Raw genomic sequence first — 19,021 nt, 5'->3', positions numbered from 1 at the left:
TTATTCTTTCTGATGCTCAAATTGTGCCCTATTTGGCCTTCTCAGGTTGTTTCCTGAGTCCTTTTGATGTGATTTCAATTGTCTTTGTTACCTTCCTTGACTTACGGTAGACAGAGCCTATAAAATCCGAGATTGTTAGATATGCGAATAGTAGATCAACCCAAAATATTTGCCAGTTTTTTTTATTATTTTTCTCTCCTTCAAGTAGAGTGTAAGAGCCAACATATATTTGCTTTGGGTTTACTACCTATTAGTACTGCTTATGCAGTGTGGGATCTCAGACTGTTGAAATGCAGATATGTTTAGGTTGACATAAGCTCTCTAACATCTCACTAAGTTACTCTGCAGAGATAATTGGATTTATTTTTTAATTATATATAATCAGAATTTATGTTGCTAGATTTCCTAAACTTTAGTATAACTTTATATAGAGGCAAGTCCTTATTTAAAAAAAACCTGTCTATGCCCACTTGTGAGTAAAACAACAGAAGAAACTAAGGTCCTTTAGCTAAAGCTGGTCTGAGCTATGTAGACATGCTTTAAGGCTGTATTACACAGGCTTTTGGGTTGCAAGGAGCAGAATCGCACCAGGTTGCATTTTGTGGAGAGGGCTTACTGTAAGGACTGGGAAGTGTGGGAGCCCAGGCAGCCCCTCATCTCCTTGGAGAAGTGGGGTGGTATTCTGGTGGTATTTCATGGCTCTAACTCATCTTCTGTCCTTGCATCTCTACCGCTGTTCCTAGTGCCGTTGCTTGCCCACCTCCCTTAGATTGCCCCACACTGTGCTCACTGACTGCCGCTGCACTCTTCTGCCCTCTGTGTCCTTTCTGAGGGTCTCCCCTTCAGCTTCCTGAGAGAGAACCTGTTTGGGTTGGTAGTCACTGGCCAACATAGAGTGTGCCCTGGCAAAGCTCCTGTTAAGTCATCTCAGAGGCTTCTGGGTTTTCTCCTGTCTGACTCTTATCTTTGGCCCAGCTGCTGGTCCCCGGTCTAATGAGTTGTGGCTGAAAATGTCAGGTCTCAAGATACAGAACCTGGAAATCTGTGAGGTGTTACCTGTGGCCACATTGCCAGGAAGGTGACTTTGGGTGTCTAGTAGGGGGTGGTCCTTCAAAACAGCTCATGACTCCTTAGCCTTCCGTAAAAGTAAGGACAAGGAGATGGTAAACCCAAGAGGGTTAATTTGAAGAGTGGAGTTAGCATGTTGAGTGGTCTAAGCTAGTCATGTGTCTTGAAGAGAGCCATTTGGTTAAATAAAATATCTAGAGTTTTCAGGAGAGTGAGCATAAAAACTTACCTATCACAAAGGTCAGAGAGTTAAGGTTCTGAATCAGGAACATCGTTTTGAACAGTGACTTGTATGTACAGTCTACTTTGAACAGTTTGCCCATATCCATTTTCTGAACTCTGTTATTGAAACATTGTTTACCAGATGTTCTTTTTTTCTTTGTATTATTATTTTGGCTTTGTTTCTAGGAATTCCATATAAGCAACTGACTGTTGGAATCCCCAAGGAAATTTTCCAAAATGAGAAGCGAGTGGCATTGTCTCCTGCAGGCGTTCAGGCCTTGGTCAAGCAGGGCTTCAATGTTGTCGTGGAATCGGGCGCTGGCGAGGCGTCCAAGTTCTCCGATGATCACTACAGAGCAGCAGGTGCCCAGATCCAAGGAACAAAGGAAGTGCTGGCCTCGGATCTGGTGGTCAAAGTAATTATCCTCCAACCCCGCTCTCCCCGTTATGGCATGCGGACTTTTCAAACTCTTTGCATGGAAAAATTAACTGTCTCTGTCCATTGTTAGAGCCTTTCATATTTCAAACGATGCCTTTTTTTCAAAGAAATGATTGTATGTCGTGAATATTCATGTTCAGGCCATGTGATCAGGCCATGAAAAGAGAAAAAACGATCTTCCGTTGTACGTTGGCTAGGGACATTTGCACCCCAGGGTTCATACATGTCCCAAATGTGCACAGGTGAGCATCTAACTACTACTGAAGTAGAAGGAAGTCGTGGAGCGCCTCCTGGGACTGAATGTGCAGTGATCTTGGGAAGGGAGTGTTTTATCTGACGGCAGTGCTATTTTTAGAAAGGGCAGGATTGTCCTGGAGAAAGCAGCATGGGGCCGAGTGGCGAGTAGCCCATCTACTTTAATAGAAAAGCTCTCGGATGTAATAGAAATGGATTGAACTTGAGCAATAAATCTCATATAGGGAAAGGCAGAGAGGCTGTGTTATGAGTCTAGCAGGGATAGATTACTAGAGTTGAACATTAACTTAAATTCCTAAGCCTTTCTGCAACCAAGGCAGGCAGGGAAGTATGGGTTATATGAGCATGATTATCAGGTTAAAATAAGCTCCTCACTTTCAAGATCAGCTTTTTTTTTTCTGTTAATTTCTCAGCAATCACACACACACACACGCACACACACTTTTTTTTTTTTTTACATAAACTCCACTCTCTTGATAGGGTCTTAAGTAGTGGTTCTTGCAGAAGACACAAAAGTGTGTGTGTGTGTGTGTGTGTTTTTCTCTATAGAAAATGAGAAGTAAAACGTATGACATGGAGCTAAATTGTAATTTCGCTAAAGCTTTTACAGGTGTGCAGATACTTGGTAGATAACGGTAGAGTAAAGAAGCTTAGGAAAAATAGAAAAATGACGGTAACCCATTCCAATGTGTATTTTAGGGATGGTAACGTTTTGCGATGTCTCACACAAAAGGCTCCGTGTGGTGCACATGCGTTTTGGAAATGCTGTGTTCCTTTTAGGGATTTGTAATGTGAAGGCACTGGGGATCTTGTGATATGGAAACACTATCCTTGCACTAATAAACTGCTTGAGCTGGGTGCTTCTCTTTTGGTCAAGCTTGCTAATATCCCGAGGAACCAGTGGTCTGAAAGTACACTCGAAGAAACATTCCATTGGCTTCACGTGGATGCCGACAGTCTCAGCCCAGCACTCGATAGGGGCTGGTAGAATTAATGCAAAACTGTCCCCTAATTTTTATTAAATCTATATGATAGATTCTCACTGAGGAGAGACAGACCTTGTCAGAGAGTCTTAGTTAAAGTCCAGAACCCGAAATCATATGCATCCAAGATCAACAACCGAAATGGGAATAACAGACAAAATGCTGTGAAAGGAAAATATTGACCCAGTATTGGTGGGTGTATTTCCTTTTAACACTTACTCCCGCGCCGTTTTCTCTGTGCTTACCTGCCTGAAAACACTGCTGTGGACTGGGAGCTAAACATTCATTGAGGATTGATTTTAAACTTGGATATAAAACACTTTTCAAAACACTTGTAAAATGGAATTTAAAAAATTTGGCTTTAAAACGTGGACATTTGGAACCTGCAGGCATGTGGAGTGTGCATTCATTGAGGGATCTGCTACTTCTTAACAGAACAGACTTTATTGTAGCTTTTTGCTTCAACCCAGTTCAGCAAGGCTACCGTTTTGATTGCATTCATCTATAAATATTCACCTGCGATTTTAAGGCGACATAAATCTATCCATACAGCCAGGAGATTTTAGTTTATAATGTTCTTAACTTCTCAACACCCCAAATGTTTGTGTTTGTCAAAATCAGCAAGAATTGTGTCTTTGAATACACAGCCCAAACTTCCTGGTTATTCGAATGTCTCAATTGTGTCAGAGTGACAGGTTTTGGGAGGACAGGATGGTTGTGGAACCTGCACATTTTGCCACTGCTCCATAGCTCATTGTCAGACCTGTCGAGGCACTATTTTTAGTCGCATGTGCTCTTTCCTCAGTCCAGGGTAGATGTCATAGATCCCTTGTGCCTTACCTTGCGCGGGAATGTAGTCAGACATTTATTGCTGAAAGATCACTCCTGGAGTATTATTTCAATCCTGGCACGTTATTTAAATTGTCTTCTTTACTTAAAAGTATGATAAAGGTATTTGCATTTTTAATCGGTGATTTGGCTTTTTTCTCAGGTGCGGGCCCCTATGCTTAATCCAACATTAGATATTCATGAAGCCGACCTTTTAAAGACTTCGGGAACACTGATTAGCTTCATTTATCCAGCCCAAAATCCAGACTTGCTAGATAAACTTTCCAAAAGGCAAACGACAGTTTTGGCGATGGACCAGGTTCCAAGAGTCACGATTGCTCAGGGATATGACGCGCTGAGCTCCATGGCCAACATTGCTGGGTAGGTTCCCTTCTGTTTCAGCTGCACAACAGAACGGTGGTGTTACAGAATGGCGGTGTTACAGAATGTGCTCATTGTAGCTCTTCTCTCTTGGGTGATTTTACTTGTGATGATTGTTGGAGAGCACAGCCTTTGAGAGTGTACTTCAGTTATTTTTAAGACTTTTAAAATAAATATATATCTTTAATTGATTTCAGAGAGGAAGGGAGAGGGAGAGAGAGATAGAAACGTCAATGATGAGAGAGAATTATTGATCGGCTGCCTCCCGCACGCCCCACACTGGGGATCGAGCCCGCCATCTGGGCATATGCCCTGACCAGGAATCAAACTGTGACCTCCTGGTTCATAGGTTGATGTTCACCCGCTGAGCCACGCTGGCTGGGCAAGAGTCTTTTTATTGTTTCCCAGTCATCAGATAGGAAATGGATCTTCATATTGTACTCTGTTTTACTCTCCTTTGTAATCTTCCTGGGTAGGAGGCAAGTAGTATTTTCTTGCAGCAAAGGAAATGACTGTCAGATTATTTGTATGAAGAATTTACTGCATTTTATATATGTGTGTATACCTGCATATATTAGGTTGAAATTACTGTTTTTTTCCAGCTTTACTGAGATATAATTGACACATAACATTGTGTAAGTTTAAGGTATAAACATAATGACTCGATACATATATACTGTGAACTGATTACCACAATCAGCTTAGTTAACATAAATTGCTGTTTTATAGGTCAAAAGTGGTTGGATATTGACAGTTTCATGTTTCAATCTAATATATACACATTAGCAGATTCACCATTTTAATTAGGTTTTACTTCCATAAATTCATAAAATACTAGTATTTAATGAATAGGGAAAGTGTCTGCACTTGAAGAAGTTCCATCTGGTGTTAAAACCTGTGTTGATAACTGAAGGCTAACTGTGTCCTCGAACCTCTGAGGCCAAGAGGGCAATGAACTTCATGTGCTGGGAGCACTGATGCATGCGCACCTGTTGCCCGCAGTGCCGTGTGAAGGATCCCAGGGCCCATCGGCCCAGAGGACTGGCTGTTTGCGCAGTCACGCCTGCCCAGGGGAGGCACAGGAATAGCTCCCCGAGGGCGGCGTGTTGCTCACTTGGCTGGAGAGGGTGAACAACTTGGCTGACTTGGCTGGAAGTCAGATGCTGCTTATGAAATCAGCTAAGAAACGAGTTGAATTAGACTTTAAGCATGAAAACTATTAGTAGTGACAATTTGCTAATATGAATGAGGCACCAACAAATGAAAATGTTTTAAAAAAACAATGCCTAAAAAAAAAGAAAAGAATAACCTGAATAAATTCTGACAGATGAGCTGAAAGTCTTCTTAGATTTTATATGTTAGGTGTAGCATATCAAATATGCCACAGATTCTACTTTGGGTTCCAACCGTTCACTGTGGATGTAAATGAGACGCAATAAATAAAAAAGACAAACACACATGTTGTCCTTCATGTAATTTGGCAAATGGATGTTTTAAAGACACTCTTGTGTGTGATATAAGTGATATACCAAGGAACACAATAAAATTTTGTTATATTTATTTAGTTTGTAGAAGAGTTATGTTATGCAATGAGGGACTTAAATGTTTTATAGAAAATGTACAATGTAAACTTTTAAAAAATAGTTTTTTTTTTTTTTTTTTTTTTTAGAGAGAGAGAGGAAGGGGAAAAAAAAGAAAGAGAGAGGAAGGGAGAGGAATAGAGAGATAGAAACATCGATGAGAGGGACATCATCAATCAGCTGCCTCCTGCCTCCTGGGGATCAAGTCCACAACCTGGGCATGTGCCCTGACTGGGAATTGAACCGTTGTCCTCTTGGTTCCTGGGTTGACCTCAACCACTGAGCCACACCAACCAGGCTACAATGTAAACTTTTAAGGGTGCTGTTGACTTTGTCATATGAAATGTACATTTGAGCAAGGTCTTTATCAAGGTCTTTACCAGTAGCTTTAGATCAGTGGATTTTAGCTGCAGAATCTTTTGAGCAAATGAAATATTATGAGGCAATAGAAGCAATTCCACTAAGAGCAGAATGGCCCGAGATGAAGTGAGGGATGAGGGGAGTCCAGAACATGTCTGTTCTCTATCCCACCCACTGTGGGCTGGCTGCAATTTAAGCCTATGGGGACCCATGGAACACAGTTTAAAGAATCACTATGTCCTGAGTTGATACATGCAGAGGGTATAGTTTGAGATGAATCATCTAGTATACTAATCATACAACATGTGATAAGTCATTTTCTGTCTAAATCACAGATGGTACACATACACGTATGGTTACACTACACTGAAGACACATTTCTTTCAGTGCATTGATGTTCATTCTGAGTTTTATTATTCTCATCAAAAACAGGCCCACTTTTAACATTTTTTTCTACCATCAACATTTTCTTGTACATTTCTGTGTAAACAGCTTCATTTTTGTTATTTTTTTCAGTATAGCAGTTGAATATTTTAAAATACTAATTCCAAAATTAAATTCTTGCAATGGTCTTTGAATCTCTATCATGTTTGCTCTTTGAAAATTTCCATCACTTGGATTCAGAAATAGATGAACACATCATGTAATCTCTAAAACATTTTTTCTTGCATTTAATGTAATTTAACCTAAAATAGTGCATGCTTTTGCACCAATTATTATGTCAAGTATTTTATAAAGATATTATTAAGGAAAGGTTTTATTATCAGCTAGCGGGTGGAGTTTATCATTAAGCAGTTGTATGACAGTAAGATAGCATGTTTATTACCAAGTGAGAAGGTGCAAAAGTGTAAAATGGCATGAAAATGAAATTAGTGTTATATGATAAAAATATCCTCTTAAATAAAAGATGGTATAATTTACTAGTTCTTGCTGTATAGCGTATTTCTTTAGCTAAAAACACTCGTAGTTAGCCACTGCTTACTGTGACAGGCTGTAGGTAAGTGCTTTGCATGCATTATCTTATTTCGTCTTCATGACAACTAAGAGAGGCTGTTTTTTTGTGCCGGCTTTATACATGGGGAAATCAAGGATGAGTGAATTAAAGAAGGTTGCCCAAGGTCACAGAGCATGTCGGTGGTAGAACTGGACGTGAACTGAGGTCACTGTCTCAAAATCCCATGCTTTCAACCTGTAGAGATCAGGGGAAGTGGTATTTTGGTGGTCTGAGGCTGGAATTGGAATTTTATTATGTACAAGCATATTGCTAATCTAATCTTTTAATTTTAAAGTTTTCCCTCTGTTCTTATATACATGCGATGTAGTCACCAAAGAAATTTTGGACACTGTAATAAAGTAAAACAAAAAGTTTGAAATACCTGTTGTCTCAGCACCCAAAGAAAACCATCGTGAGTGCCTTCTTGTCTTTCCTTCATGTCTAATTTATCACAACAGGCTTTCTGCAGTGTTTGTTAGAAAGAGGCCTGGGAGTGTCATGGATTACCATATGCCTCCTGGGCAGGATGCTGGGGTTATACTTCTGGCTCTGCCGGTTACTAGCTGAGGGACCTTCGGCAAGTCTCTCTTTTTTAAAAAAGTATTTTAATTTATTTCAGAGAGGAAGGGAGAGGGAGAGAGAGAGAGACGTCAATGATGAAAGAATCATTGATTGGCTGCCTCCTGCATGCCCCCCACTGGGGATTGTGCCCGCAACCCGGGCATGTGCCCTTGACCAGAATTAAACCTGGGACCCTTCAGTCCGCAGGCCGATGCTCTATCTACTGAGCCAAACCGGCTGAGGGCTTGGGCCAGTCTCTTCATCTCTGTGTGTCAGTCTCCTCACCTGTGAAGTGAAGAGAATAAGTGAAGAGAATAACCTATTCATACGACGTCATGAAGGTTAAAGGCGTAAGTATATACACAGCACTTGGAACTGTTTTTGACACATAGCAGGTGCCATATAAAATGTTAGCTATCATCCTTTGATGATTAGCATGTCATTGGTGACTTATGATGCTATCTGAGGCTCACGTCTTTCAAATGATGGAATTGCTCATTTTATGGAATTATTCATGCATTTGTTTCTTTTCTTTTTTTAAGTTACAAGGCCGTTGTACTAGCAGCAAATCACTTTGGACGGTTTTTTACTGGTCAGATCACGGCTGCCGGAAAGGTCCCTCCAGCTAAGGTAGAGAAAACTTTTGATGTATCTTCATAATACGAATGAATTAAAGGCGAGGGGATGTGTAGTTTGTAAAGACAGCTATTTCCCCATGTTTGTTGCGTGTTAACTTCTCACGGGTGACTTGTGGCAGGTACAGATAGATGGCGGAGCCTCCAAGCCGCTTAAGCTGGCGCGAGGAAAAGCACGTTGATGTTTCCAGGTGGTCTAGTCAGTCCTTTTTCTGCTTTTGCCGCACTAACTTGCATTTTTAAAGGGATTTTGGATGACTTGTTCTGTGGAGTCCATTTATTACTATTTTTAAAAACAGTTTCAAGATACCATTCAGCAAATTCTTTTTCCCCCCCCGCAAATTCTCGATTTCCCAATGATTGCGACATTTTGGTTCATTGAAAAGATTGTCTTGGTTTCCTCACTTTTTGCTGAATGTTGGGTCATGAGGACAGGAGACGGGAGGTGGTGTAACCGGGATATTTGGCAGGGGCACGGGTGAGCTTTCTTTCATCGAGATCGAGAGCAGAGGAGAGGGGCCGAGAGGTGGGCATGGCTGGGTGAAAGAGTGGGTTCCGTGTGACCCCTCAACACTGCGTACACTAACTGACAGGATAAGCAGGTCATTATCCTGACAGGATAATGTGCAGGAGACAGGGCCTGACCTGTTGTCATCCACCTGCGGTGTGTGCCTGTCTGTGGGGTGCTTCCTGCTCTAAAGCACTTTGTCATTATAAACCTGAAGTTCTCACACAAAGTAAATCACCTAGAAGAGTGAAAACACACACACACACACCGCGAAATAAAAAAATAGAAAAACCCCGCAATACCAGCTTTGAGAACGCTGGTTAATTGCTTTAAACAGGCGGGAGGAGAGAATGACAGGTGTTTAGGTGGAGAGAAAGAATACATTCCTTTTCTAAGGTTACATCGCTTGATTCCAGTGCCGTTCCCTCTTTTAAATTGTGGAGTCTTCTGTTATTTCCGATTGAGGCTAACTTGGCCTCTCCTGTGATTTTCACTTATTTTATTTCATGTCATTGTTTTAGCAATGACACTCAAAGGCCAACGACCTTCACTGAAAATAGCCTGACAATCAGCGGCTCAGTGAGTACAGCTGAGGGGCGGGCCTTGGAGCTCAGAGCCGTTTGTTTCCTCTGGTCCCTCTTTGTCACCTTTCCTGTAGAGTCCCTCCTCTCTCCTCCCCACCCCGCCCCAACAAACAAACCATCACCGTTAAGAGCAATTTTCATAGGACGAGCAATTTTCATAGGACTTTTGAGACACTGCCCGGGGGGAGGGCACTGGAGCACAGTTGACTAGTATAGTCTTAAAGAGGGGGAGGGAAGAGTGGGCATGATGGGTGGGTAGGAACTTATAAAGTTCAGTTTCTGTGGGTGGCTTCTCTCTCTCTCTCTCTCTCTCTCTCTCCCCCCCCCTCTCTTTCTCTCCTTCCTTTTTTCCTTCCTTCCTTCCTTCCTTCCTTCCATAGCAACAAGGAGTTACCTTCCATTGACTGGGAAGCATAATAGGACTTTTCACACCACAGACAACATTTTCTTTATTTTGTTTCTTAGGAGGCAGGGGAGACTCTAGTTTCTGAGGAATTCTTCGGTTTCCTTGACTCGGGTCCTCCCAGGGTTAGGAGATGGATTACATTGCTTTATATTTCAGCTACAATTCATTCAGATTGGTTCAAAATTAGGTGCTTGATCACCTGCTCTTCCTTTCAGAAGCATTTGAGCTCAAATAGGGGTTGGAGTAAGCGGGCTCCCCGAGGTTGTACCCATCTTTGCAACTTACTTTGATACTTTATGAACATAGTCAGACCTGAGCATTGGCGAGGGGAGGGGTAGCTAGAATGCTGGCTACACTGGAAATGTCAGTGGGAGAAGCTCTGGCGCAGAGGGAAGAACCTGTTAACCTTTTTTTTTTTTTTTTAATATATTTTTTATTGATTTTTTACAGAGAGGAAGGGAGAGAGATAGAGAGTCAGAAACATCGATGAGAGAGAAACATTGATCAGCTGCCTCCTGCACATCTCCCACTGGGGATGTGCCCGCAACCCAGGTACATGCCCTTGACCGGAATCGAACCTGGGACCCTTCAATCCGCAGGCCGACGCTCTATCCACCGAGCCAAACCGGCTTCAGCCTGTTAACCTTTTGCACACATACTGTGGATCTTGCTGGCTGTAGCTTTGACACTGAGCTGCTGATTGTCGGGCTATTTTCAGTGAAGGTCGTTGGCCTTTGCCAGCAGTGTTCCTTTGATAAACTTTATGACAGTGGCTTGGTGGGGGGGGGGGAAGGGGAGGAGGATAGAGGGGGCATTGATGATGATGGAAGGAGACTTGACTTGGGGCAATGAACGCACAATACAGTGTGCAGATGATGTCTTACAGAATTAATTTTGCACCTGACACCTGTGTAATGTTAACCTGCGTCACCCCAATAAATTCAGTAAAAAGGAAAAAATAAACAAAAAGCGTGACCTTCAGTTAAAGAGTTGTTTATCGTTCAGAACGTTGAGTGAGGGTTGATGGCTGCCACCAGCACTGCCTGGTTTATTATTGAGCGCTGACTGTGTACCAGACACTGAAGGTACTAGCAGGTGATTTTTCAGAATCCGTTGATAATGAACTTCATTGAAAACACGCCGGTTCTGCCCTCTGTCCTAGATTCTGATAGTTGGTGGTGGCGTTGCTGGGCTTGCCTCTGCAGGTGCAGCCAAGTCCATGGGGGCCATTGTTCGAGGATTCGACACGAGGTGAGTGCTTCACTGGTGACTGCTGTCAAGGTCAAAACCCTTGTTTCAGGTGGATGCTGGGCTGTCCTTAGAGTTTATAAATTTAAGTAGCATGTTGAGAACTGCTCTATAAGCTCTTTAAATATTTCCAGTTTTTCAAAGTGAACTCAAAGTGAAAAAGTATTACTTAGTGGAAGAAAATGTAAGGACTGAGACTCAGTTCAGCAGAAATAATTTAAAAAACAAAATAAAACAAAAGACTTGGAAACTAACACCATACTCAGGTTTTCTAAAAAAATATTTTACTTATTGATCTGGGTGGGGGTGGGGGGAGAGAGAGAGAGAGAGAGAGAGAGAGAGAGAGAGAATCATCGATTTGTTGTTCCACTTATTTATGCATCCATTGGTTGATTCTTGAATGTGCCCTGACCAAGGATTGAACCTGCAACCTTGGTATATTGAGATGAATCTCTAACCAACCGAGCTACCCGGCCGGGGCTGAGATTGGAATTTAATGGGTCTGGGAAGCGGCCTGGGAACTTGAACTGTTAGCAGGCAGCTGCAGTGATTGTTGTCACCAGGGAGGTTTGGGATTCACCGTGGGATGGGTGTTGTTGAGTTAAACACTGTCTATCACAGAGCTGAGATCCGTTGGCTCTGGTTTTCCAACCAGTGCGCAATGCTAGGTCAGCATTTCTTTTTTTAATAACGGAATGTTTTTTTTACATAATTTGAATGTGTTGGCTTTTTACATTTGCCATTTATACCACTTACAAGTTGCTTTTTTAAAAACACAATTTAATGAGGACTATGGACAAAAATCACTTCGGTTTTGAAAACATGCCTACGTAAAAGAGTCATTTATTTGGGGAAAGTCCCCACAAGTCAGGACATTTACAGATGAAAACCTCCACTTGAGTGATTTGAATGAAGGCACATCTCAATGTAGGTCAGAACTCCCATCCTCATTGATAATGGAGCCACAGAGACAATCGATTACTGGAGATGGTAATAGTGACATTCCTTTTGTAATTTGACTAAGGAGTTGGGATTCTCTGTAGTTTTTTTCCCCCTAGAAAAAATATTTATCATAAAAGCATTAACTCCCTTTAGAAAAACATTGCAACAGTCCAATCAGAGACATCAAAAGAAATTCTCCACTTTTGAATATATACAGTTTTTTCTTTTAAAAAATGTCTGCGTGCATGATCTTGGTTCTGCACTAAGGGCCTAAAATAACCGCTGCTTTCCCTCAACACTCGCCAGGGCCGCGGCCTTGGAGCAGTTCAAGTCTCTCGGTGCCGAGCCCTTGGAGGTGGACTTGAAGGAGTCGGGCGAGGGCCAAGGCGGGTACGCGAAGGAGATGTCCAAGGAGTTCATCGAGGCTGAAATGAAGCTGTTCGCCCAGCAGTGCAAGGAGGTGGATATTCTCATCAGCACCGCCCTCATCCCAGGTGTGTCCGGCCCCTGGTCCCGCAGCACTTTCACTACGACTTCTTCAGACGAGGGTCAATCACTGTTGAACGAGTGAATTTCTCCAAGTAAAGATTGACTTGCTTTCTAGTAAATGAGAAAGCACATGAGAGGCAGAGAGACAAAATCACCAGAGCCCTAGAGAAAAACGGCCGTTAGTAATTTGGTCTGTTTGCTTCCAGTCTTTTTTCTGTGTATTTTTATCTGTGTTTGTAGATCACAGTCTATGTACAAGTTATATTTGCACATAATTTTCTCTGTTTATACCCTTGGTAAATTGGTTTTTAATTTATTTCTGTTCTCTTTGCTACGATGCTACCTTTTTATTGTAGGAAATTCAAACGGTACTGAAAATAGGGAGGAAAAAAGTATAGACCGGAAGTTCCACCAGAGATGAGACTGTTACTAATATTTTGATGATCATTTTTTCATATGTGAGAGAGAAAGACAGGGGAGCTTTGGCTGTGTGTATATTTATGTAACTTCCAGTATATATATTTTACTAAAGGATAGGGCACTTTGTCACTTTTAATTATGTCCTTTGACATGTTTGGTCTTTGTAACCAAATTGCGTGCTCTTTGGATATCAGGAAGTACTATCTAGTCCAGTATTACATCCTCTTCTAAAGAATATTTTTCACTCAGTAGATGATGGTGTCAAACTAATAAGCACTTGTTACTCCATAAACACTAACTTGATCTAGCAAGATTTGGGAGTGAAGAAGCTCTCCACCTTTTATATTCTTAGCTCTTCTTTATTATATATATATATATATATATATATATATATATATATATATATATATATATATTCATTCTTAGCTCTTCTTTAATATATATATATCTGAATTATATATATATATATATATATATATATATATATATATATATATATATATATATATATTATTCTCTCAATGATGTGATGACAGAATAATTAATCCAATGCTTCCTGCAGGCCCTCACTGGGGATTGAGCCCACAACCTGGGCATGTGCCCTTGACCTCCTGGTTCATGGTTTGATGCTCAACCACTGAGTCAGGCCCGCTGGGCAGTTCTTCTTTTCTTATGTTCTTTCCACATGTTATTGAATAATGAATACCATGATGACTCTAATTTTTTTCTTTTCTGAAATCTCATAGGGTTTATGGTTCCTTGTGTTAGGTCCTATTAATGGAACCTCGCTTTCTCTAGGGGACTGGAAAATTAGAAGTTGCTTTGTCCTGAAGTCACGGGAAAGGAGAAGTTCTCTTCTAACACCCTTTCCCCCCAAAATCTGGCTATGATAATCCCAAAGGCAAGAATCTGATCATATCCATGAGCTTGTGGGGCAATACGTGCCTCCCAGCTCTTCTTTCTGTCCTCTGTATGTCCAGCTGAAACCTGATACGTGGGGTGGTCTCTCCAGACACCCCCATCCCACCTGAGATGGCAGGATAAGCAGCCGGGCAGAGGGCCCCATGGGCTCAGCCCCCTGAAGAGTCTGTGTGTGTAGAAATGAGGCCTGGAGGTGGGTGCAGAGCAGGTCAGCCAGGGGCCCAGGTGGTGGTTGTGAAATCGGCCAGCGGGACAGGACTCGTGAACAGGCAGTGCAGGAGAGTGCTCAGGATTCGTCCTTCTGTGGCAGTGGCGCCTGGCTCAGCTGTTGCACAGGTGGCTTGGGGGAGGGGTGGGTGGCTTTGCTGTGCCATCTGACCTTTGAAAGGCAGCTGCTGACTAGATGCGACAAGTGGCCAGCAGAGGGTGCTAAAACATTTGTTCAGGGAGTGAACGAGGCCCTGAAGCTAGATCTAGTCAAGCCAGACCTTACTAAAGAACAGGATAGTTTGGACACAGTGTATAGAATTATTATTGATCATCAAGCTCGAAGTGAGTGCTAGAACTCAAGACTTCTTTTTTAAAAAATATATTTTTATTGATTTCAGAGAGGAAGGGAGAGGGAGAGAGAGATAGAAACATCAATGAGAGAATCATTGATCAGCTGCCTCCTGCATACCCCTCCCTCCTCCCTCCAACTGGGGATCGAGCCTGCAACCCAGGCATGTGCCCTTGACCGGAATTGAACCCGGGACCCTTCAGTCTGCAGGCTGATACTCTATCCACTGAGCCAAACCGGCTAGGGCAACAAGACTTCTCATATAAAACACATACTGACTTTTAGAGCCTGCCCCCCATAATATCTTATTTTTTTATAAGTAGTTTATAGTAAGTGTACTTTAGTAGAAAGTCAAATTGTATAACAAGTCTTTTTTTTTTTTAATCCTTACCTGAGGATATTTTTTTATTGATTTTTAGAGGGAGCAGGGGGAGGGAGAGAGAGAGAGAAGCATCAATTTATTGTTCCACTTGTTTATGTGTTCATTGATTGTTTCTTGTATGTGCTCTGACCGGGGATTGAACCCGCAACCTTGAAGTAGCAGGCCGACACCCACCCTAACCTATGGAGCTACCCCAGTATAACAAGTCTGGAAGAAGACTGTTGAAGAAGTTTTATCACTCTGTTCCTCTTCTGAAGTTACGATCGCCTCAGCACATTAACCGTACAGAGGCCAGTGCATTGGTCCAGAGCTCACACTCAGAAAGCTGGTCTGAAAAGGACCTTTCTGGTATTTTTTTTTTCTTTTGAAAACCAAAAAAAAAAAAAAGATCTTTTTAACGATCTTTTATCTCCCTCCAGGACTGAAACCGGAAGCATGGGTACTAGAAAAAAAGATAGAAAAGATCGTGTAAAGGCACAAATGCCCTTTGAAAAGCAGTGTCCTTGCATGTACCTCTGCAGGTTTATCCTGAGCCTTTGCATGGGTCACCTGGTGGCATGTCCAACTCCTGAAAGATCTTAGAGCAGAAGTTATTCTAAGGCTTTTCTTGAGTTGGGCCCAGAGGAGATTAAGTTAAATGTCAGAAGTTCTCCGAGTTGAGATTCCTTAGACCAAGTCCTCGTGGCCGTCCTGGAGGCCTGGGTGGGTGAGAATTCTGAGAGGGACACAGGTGGTCAGGTCGTTTCGGGTTACAACCTAATGGACTCGGGAACTTTTCCTTTCTCCCAGGTGCACATCAGTCAGGGGGCTTGAAAAGACAGTGATCTTGTACTTGTGTGGGGTGTATGTGGGATGAAATATTTCTGGAGCCAGCTAATTATTGTGTGGCCTGGGATTTTGTACCACATACGTGTTCCATCATTTGGACCCCAGGAGTGGGATGGGCAATCGGTTAAAGGCTGGAATTTCACTTGATGTAGGTGATGTCAGGAGAGGGCCTCGCTGGCTGTCCCATGTTGTGGCACTGTGCACACAGGACAGCTCCCAGACTTCCTGTCCAGCTCTTGGACCTTTGAGATTACTTAGAAAGTAAGGCAGCCCCGCTCTGGGCATGCTCAGGCTGTGCTCATAATCTTCCTGCTACACCTTTTGAGACACGAGAGCTTTATTATTATTGTTGTTGTTGTTACTATTATTAGAGGCCCAGTGCACGAATTCATGCACAGGTCCCTTGGCCTGACCAGCGATTGGGGCCAGTTGGGGCCAACTGGCCAAGGGAGGAACTGCAGGAGGTTGGCCAACCAAAGGTGGTTGGCTGTGGAAGCGCACTGACCACTAGGGGGCAGCAGCTCCTGCGTTGAGCGTCTGCCCCCTGGTGGTCTGTGTGTGGTCACAGCGGCTGGTTGAACGGTCATTCGTGCTTAAGCTTTTACATATATAGGTGATGATGATGATGATGATGATGATGATGATTTTTAGCATTCCTAGTGTCCTGGAACCCTGTTAGTGAGACTTTTCAAAGACTTGGACTATTTGACCAGGAAGAGGCTGAATCAGGTTGAAGATCTGATCAGTGAGTTAAGGAGGGGAGAGTGGGAAGGGGTGAGGAGCAAGCGTGGTGCTTTGGCACTGACCATGTGTAGGCAGGTGTCACCTGAATTCCAGGGAGAATGGAGTACTGTGGAGCACAGGCCAAGTCTACCTGCCAGAGACAGTCTTCCATGTAAAGGTTTCCTGAAGGCCACCTCATTGAAAATCGTAAGCTTTCCCGCTGCCCCTTCCTCCCTCAGGTCTGGCCCTCGCTGTGTGATTGAGCCGGAGCTATTGGAAAGCCTGGGGCTTTGTTTAATAATGATAACTGTGTCTTGGAGCACCGGGTGCCCTGCAGCATTCGACAAAGGCGTCTGAAATGACCAGGATTGGGTCACGTCACCCCCAACCTTTGCTACCACGTCTGTACTGCCGGGTAGGGTATTTATGTAGCTTTTGGGCCTGATTTAGCTTTGGGGCCTCATGTTAAGCTCATGTAGTGCTCTCTGGGTCGGATTTCAGTCACGCTGGCCGCGGTGACCTCCTCAAATAGACCAAGGACTTTCAGGCCTTTGCACATCGTTCCCTCTCTTTGGAATGTGTCCGGCTCTGCCCTGCCCCTCGAAAGCCTACTCGTTAGTTAACACTTCCTTCCTCCATCTGAGATTTGGTTTCTGCCACCTCCCGCTGGGTGGTAAGCCCTCCTTCTCCTTCATTCACAGCCCTGTGCCGGTGCCTCAGATCCCAGTGGTTCTCAGCTGCGCTGCGCCCTGTGCTCTCAGCGAGAGTGTTGGCTGTCGCCCATGGTGGCGGGGTGGCATGTGCTTAGCACAAGAGCCTGGCACACAATCGTGGCTCAGCAGATGTTGCCACCCTGATGATCCCGGGTGCCTTCCTTAGGTCTTGGTTGGTACAATCCCGTTATTTTTCCAGGGTTATCCAAGGGAAGATGGAGAATGCTCCGTTGGCTCCATTTTGGGTAGGAACACTGCAGAGGGTAACTGAAGACTGGGAAGCTAGCGTTTTCATTTTTCTCCGATACATACCCAGGAGTGGATTTGCTGAGCTGTAAGGTAGTTCTATTTTTAGCCTTTTTAGGAATCTTCGTAATGTTTTCCACAGAGCCTGTACCAATTTGCAGTCCCTCCAACAGTGCACAAGGGTTCCTGTTTCTCCACATCCTTGCCAGCTCTTGTTTGTTGATTTATTGATGACAGCCATTCTGTAGGTGAAGTGGTTTTGATTTGAATTTCCCGTGACGTTGAGCATCTTCTCATGTCTGTTGGCTGTCTGTGTATCTTCTTTTGAGAACTGTCTTTGTGTTCTTTGCCCATTTTTTTAAAATCCTCACCCATTTTTTTTTTTTTTTAATTTGAGAGCGAGAGAGTGAGAGAGAGAGAGAGAGACATGGCTCAGTTGCCTCCCGTACTCACCCTGACTGGGAATCAAACTCGCAACCTTTCAGAGTATGGGAGGACACTCCAACCAACAGAACAACCTGGCCAGGGCTCCTTTGCCCATTTTTGATAGGATTGTTTATTTTTTTGTTATTGAGTTGTACGCATTCCTTATATAATTTGGATATTAATTCCTGTTGGCTATGTCACTTGCAAATATCTTCTCCCATCAGGAGGTTGTGTTTTTGTTTTGTTGATGGTTTTACTGTGCACAGCTTTTTGATTTGATGAAGTCCTATTTGTTTATTTTGCTTTTGTTTCCCCTTCCTGAGGGGACACACCTGAAAGATATTACTGAGACTGATGTCAAATAGTTTATTACCTGTGTTTTCTTCGAGGAGTTTTATATTTGCAGGTCTTACATTTAAGTCTTTAGCCTGTTTTGAGTTTGTTTTTGTGTATGGTGTGGGATAGTGGTTTAGTTTCATGGTTTTTTATGTATCCACTTTTCCCAGCACCACTGTTGAAGAGATTGTTATTTCTCCATTGTATATTTTTGCCTCCTTTGTTATAGATTAATTGACCTTATAAGTTGGGATCTCTATTCTGTTCAATTGATCTATGCATCTGTTTTTGTGCCAGTACCTCATGTTTTTTTTTTGTTTTTTTTAAATATATTTTATTGATTTTAGACAGGAAGGGAGAGGGAGATAGAAACATCAATGACGAGAGAGAATCATCGACTGGCTGCCTCCTGCACACCCCCCACTGGGGACCGAACCCGCAACACAGGCATGTGCCCTTAGCCGGAATCGAACCTGGGACCCTTCAGTCCGCAGGCCGACGCTCTATCCACTGAGCCAAACCAACCAGGGCCAGCACCTCATGTTTTGATTATTATAGCTTTGTGTTATAGTTGGAAATCAGGGAGTGTGATATCTCCAACTCCCCCACTCTCAAGATTTCCTGGACTATTTGGGAGCTCTCTGAGAGAGCTCTCCTGAAAACCAGCATGGGCTCTCTAGTGATGTGGCCATGTCGTTTATGTGGAGTAGAAATATAGCACAAAAGAGGAACTTTCCACATTGATTTTCAAACTTGTTCCTTCAGACAAGAGAAGGATTACAGCGATGCACTCTCCATTTTTGAAATTCCACGAAGATAATTTTGTTTTGATGACTGAGCAAAGTTTTCCCTTAAAGCAGGGGTGGGGAACCTTCTTTCTGCCAATGGCCATTTGGAGATTTATAACATCCTTCGTGGGCCATACAGAATTATCAACTTAACAGTTAGCTTGCTCTGTTTGGTCAAACATTTAATTCATTCACC

At 42.9% G+C, this 19,021-nt stretch overlaps 1 protein-coding gene across 3 annotated transcripts in view; it reads left to right on the top strand.

Moving 5' to 3' along the window:
• The window catches only part of NNT (nicotinamide nucleotide transhydrogenase), an 80,757-nt gene that overhangs the window by 10,841 nt on the left and 50,895 nt on the right, over positions 1-19,021 (top strand). For all 3 annotated transcript variants that reach the window (XM_059694812.1, XM_059694814.1, XM_059694813.1), the window contains exons 3-7: positions 1,477-1,706; positions 3,959-4,176; positions 8,214-8,301; positions 10,967-11,055; positions 12,301-12,488. In XM_059694812.1, coding sequence (XP_059550795.1) covers positions 1,477-1,706; positions 3,959-4,176; positions 8,214-8,301; positions 10,967-11,055; positions 12,301-12,488 — 813 coding nt within the window. The remainder of the gene's footprint in view (positions 1-1,476; positions 1,707-3,958; positions 4,177-8,213; positions 8,302-10,966; positions 11,056-12,300; positions 12,489-19,021) is intronic.

The sequence above is a fragment of the Myotis daubentonii genome, chromosome 4 (genome assembly GCF_963259705.1).
Source record: "Myotis daubentonii chromosome 4, mMyoDau2.1, whole genome shotgun sequence".
Lineage (NCBI taxonomy): Eukaryota > Metazoa > Chordata > Mammalia > Chiroptera > Vespertilionidae > Myotis > Myotis daubentonii.
This window is presented reverse-complemented; position numbering and strand designations above follow the sequence as displayed.